The following is a 3,297-nucleotide window of genomic DNA, read 5'->3' on the forward strand; positions in this document are numbered from 1 at the left end:
TTAATCATTTAAAGTTAATACATTTAACATATAAATATTAATATTAACAAGTTTTTTTTTAAAAAAATTATATATATATATATATATATATAACAATTAAATGCATTAAATTTAAATTATAACAATAAAATAGTTATTATTTATATCTCAAACGTGTTGCATTATTTATCGTGACAATATCAAATCTCCACGTGTCAAATGAGGGCTAGAGCTAGAGGGATAAGAATTTAGTGGGAGATGAAATCGATGCTTCTACTAAATTATCCTCTATATATATAAAAGTTACTTTTATATAAATTGGTCCCGTCATTTCTGAATTTGTGGGTTTCTCAATTTAAGCATATTTTGTCATTTTGCAATCACTTGTTCAATAATGTGACAGTACCCGAGCCAATTTTGTGGTGGTGTACGTGACGGGAGCTTGTGTATTTACTTCTGTTGGGCAATTTTTTTATTTCTTTTTTTGGTTTTGTGACGGAGAATTTCTTAGAGACAAAGTCATTTTATGTATTTATTTCTGTCCGGCAAATTTTGGACTCGTGCAAAGCGCTCTTTCCACACAGATTAAGTAAGATTTCGACAGACATAATTTCAAGAAGGGATTTGAACCTTAAACTTGATCAATGAAGATATATATATATACCACTAAAATCAAGGCCATAATTTACTACTTCAGCCAATCCCTTGAGGCCTTAAGGGACTGAAATTCTTGCTTTGCAATTAATGAATATGGCCTTCAAATCAATCCTATACACATACCATATATTCCCTTTGAACTCAAAATTTGCATATGTAATTATACTGTACGTGATTGTGCTATTCTTAGTCATCCTAAATAGGGAAAAAATAAATCACATCTCAAAAAGAGAAATTTCATCTCAATAATTTAGAGCTAGCTTTAATAAAAATATATACTTCACTCATAATTAATCACCACACTAGATCACCTTATATAAGGCTACCAACTTATTAGACATAAATAACATGATCAACAACGTTGGACTTGAACTCTGAAACATAAAACAACAAATAAAACACCTAAAGGATAAGGAAATAAAAGACACCTAACAACATTAGTCTTCGATCACACTTCAACGGTATTAATGATCTTTTCAACATTTCTCAGTAGTTTCAGCTAATTCCTTGTTGGTTTTCTCATGCTTAAAGCAGCCTTTTCTTGATCATCCAGGACGAGGAAAAGATCACTGCCCGTATTACGATCGGCAGAGCCGCAACAAGAGCAATGAGACGAAACTTGCCAGTTTCATATGGTGTAACAGAAAAGATTGCAGCTGCATAAGTCCCGGACATTGAGAAAGTAGCAACTAATACTTCTAAGAAGAAAGGGTACCCAAAAGTAAGAGATAGTAAGAGAAAGATTGAGGAGGAGAAGGCCAGGGTGTTACAAATCAAGAAAAAATGAAAGGCTACGGGTTGAGAAGAGTATATAGCCTGCCCCGCGTAGATTCCGCCTGGACCGGCTTTATCATCTTGCCAAACTCCGCCGGGAGGAGCGACTCCGGCTTGAAAGGTCACTGCAGCAATCAAAGCAACCGCCACCAACAAAACGTTTCGGATTTCATTTGGAAGCTCCTCATGTTGAAGACAAGGCAGGTAGGTTGGGATAATAAGGTTTTTGAGGAAGGTAGTCAATTTGCTATCCTTCTTGGCAGCAGAGTCGTCAGGTGAATTAGCCATTTTAATAAGGAGGCTTTTTCCTCAAAAGGTTTTGAGTAGAAGATGAGAAAGTGTGTTATGAATTCTCCTTACTTGTTTGTTCTTGCTATGGAGGTTTTCTCTCGGATTATGGCTGCACATACTGGTGGTAATGTTGGTTTTAAATTCCATCCTAAATGTGAGAGAATGAAGCTTACTCATTTGTGTTTTGCAGATGATCTTTTGATTTTTTTCAGAAGCTAGTTTGAGTTCTATTAAAGTTATCAAGGCTGCTCTTATTGAGTTTGAGAATTTGTCTGGGTTGAAAGCTAATCCTTCTAAGAGTTCTCTTTATTGTTCTGGAGTATCAGATAGAATGAGGCATATTCTATTGGATGATTTGATGATGAAGGAAGGTCATTTCCCTGTGAGATATCTTGAGGTTCCTCTTATTTCATCCAGACTTTCTGCAGCTGATTGTGGGGCTTTACTTAGCAGAATTTCTGGTCGTATAGATTCTTGGCTCTCTAAGAATCTTTCATATGCAGGTAGGCTCCAGTTGTTATCTTCTGTTCTTTACAGTTTACAAGTATATTGGATGGGAATTTTCATTCTTCCTAAAAAGATCATTAAAGCTATTGAACAAAAGTTCAATAGGTTTTTATGGAATGGGAAAGAAGAAGGTGTAGCTAAAGCTAAGGTTTCTTGGTCTGATCTTTGTTTTCCTAAAAAGGAGGGAGGTTTGGGCTTAAAGAAGCTTGAAACTTGGAATCAAACTTCTATGCTTAGGCATATTTGCAGTATATTTGCCAGGTCTGGTTCTATTTGGGTTGCCTGGGTTAGAGAAAATCTATTAAAAAGAAGGAGTTTTTGGAGTGTAGGTATTCCTCAAAATTGTTCATGGAGTTGGAGGAAAATTTTGAAGCTGAGATCTATTGCTAAAAGGTTCTTGAAGTTTGAAGTTGGGCATGGGGATAGCATTCATATGTGGCTGGATTTGTGGCATCCTGTAGGAGTTTTGATTGAGCAATATGGCTTTAGGGTTGTTTATGATGCTCAAAGTAATATTGAAGCTAAGCTGTCTTCTGTCATTTGCAATGGAAATTGGTTTTGGAGACCTGCAAGATCAGAAGCTCTAGTTGATATTCAAGCTAGGCTTTCTGAAGTTTGTTTAGGCCAATGTGATAAGCCAGTTTGGATTGCTTCTAAAAAGGGTGTCTTTGTTAGTGCAGAGACTTGGGAAGCCCTTAGAAAGAAGAATGTAGAGGTTACTTGGTGGAAGTTAGTTTGGTTTCCTCTTGCTATTCCTAAGCAGGCTTTTATTTTGTGGCTTGCTATGAAGGATAGGCTACTTACAGGTGAGAGGTTACTCAAATGGGGTTATAAGGGTGAGGTTCAGTGTTGTTTCTGCCATTCTCAACTAGAAACTCGTGATCATATTTTCTTTGAATGCAGCTTTAGTTCGAGAGTTTGGAAATATTGCATGTTTCGTTGTAAAATTGATATGCCTCTTGTGATTTGGGATGATCTTGTGCAGCTTGGTTGCAATAAGTGGGGAAAGAACTCTCTTAAGTGCTTGATTTGTCAATTGGTTCTTGGTTCTGTTGTTTATAATCTCTGGCGTACTAGAAATGAACTTAG

At 36.2% G+C, this 3,297-nt stretch overlaps 1 protein-coding gene across 1 annotated transcript; it reads right to left on the minus strand.

The window, feature by feature from the left end:
* Positions 1-1,161: 1,161 nt before the first annotated feature.
* On the minus strand, positions 1,162-1,698 carry LOC132172667 (uncharacterized). Its single transcript, XM_059584213.1, has one exon. The coding sequence runs from the start codon at positions 1,696-1,698 to the stop codon at positions 1,162-1,164; it is 537 nt and encodes a 178-aa protein (XP_059440196.1).
* Between the last annotated feature and the right edge of the window lie 1,599 nt (positions 1,699-3,297).

The sequence above is a fragment of the Corylus avellana genome, chromosome ca1 (genome assembly GCF_901000735.1).
Source record: "Corylus avellana chromosome ca1, CavTom2PMs-1.0".
In the NCBI taxonomy this organism is placed as follows: Eukaryota; Viridiplantae; Streptophyta; class Magnoliopsida; order Fagales; family Betulaceae; genus Corylus; species Corylus avellana.

Coding starts and splice junctions, on each gene's coding strand:
- LOC132172667 (XM_059584213.1), bottom strand. CDS start 1,698: ATGGCTAATTCACCTGACGACTCTGCTGCCAAGAAGGATAGCAAATTG.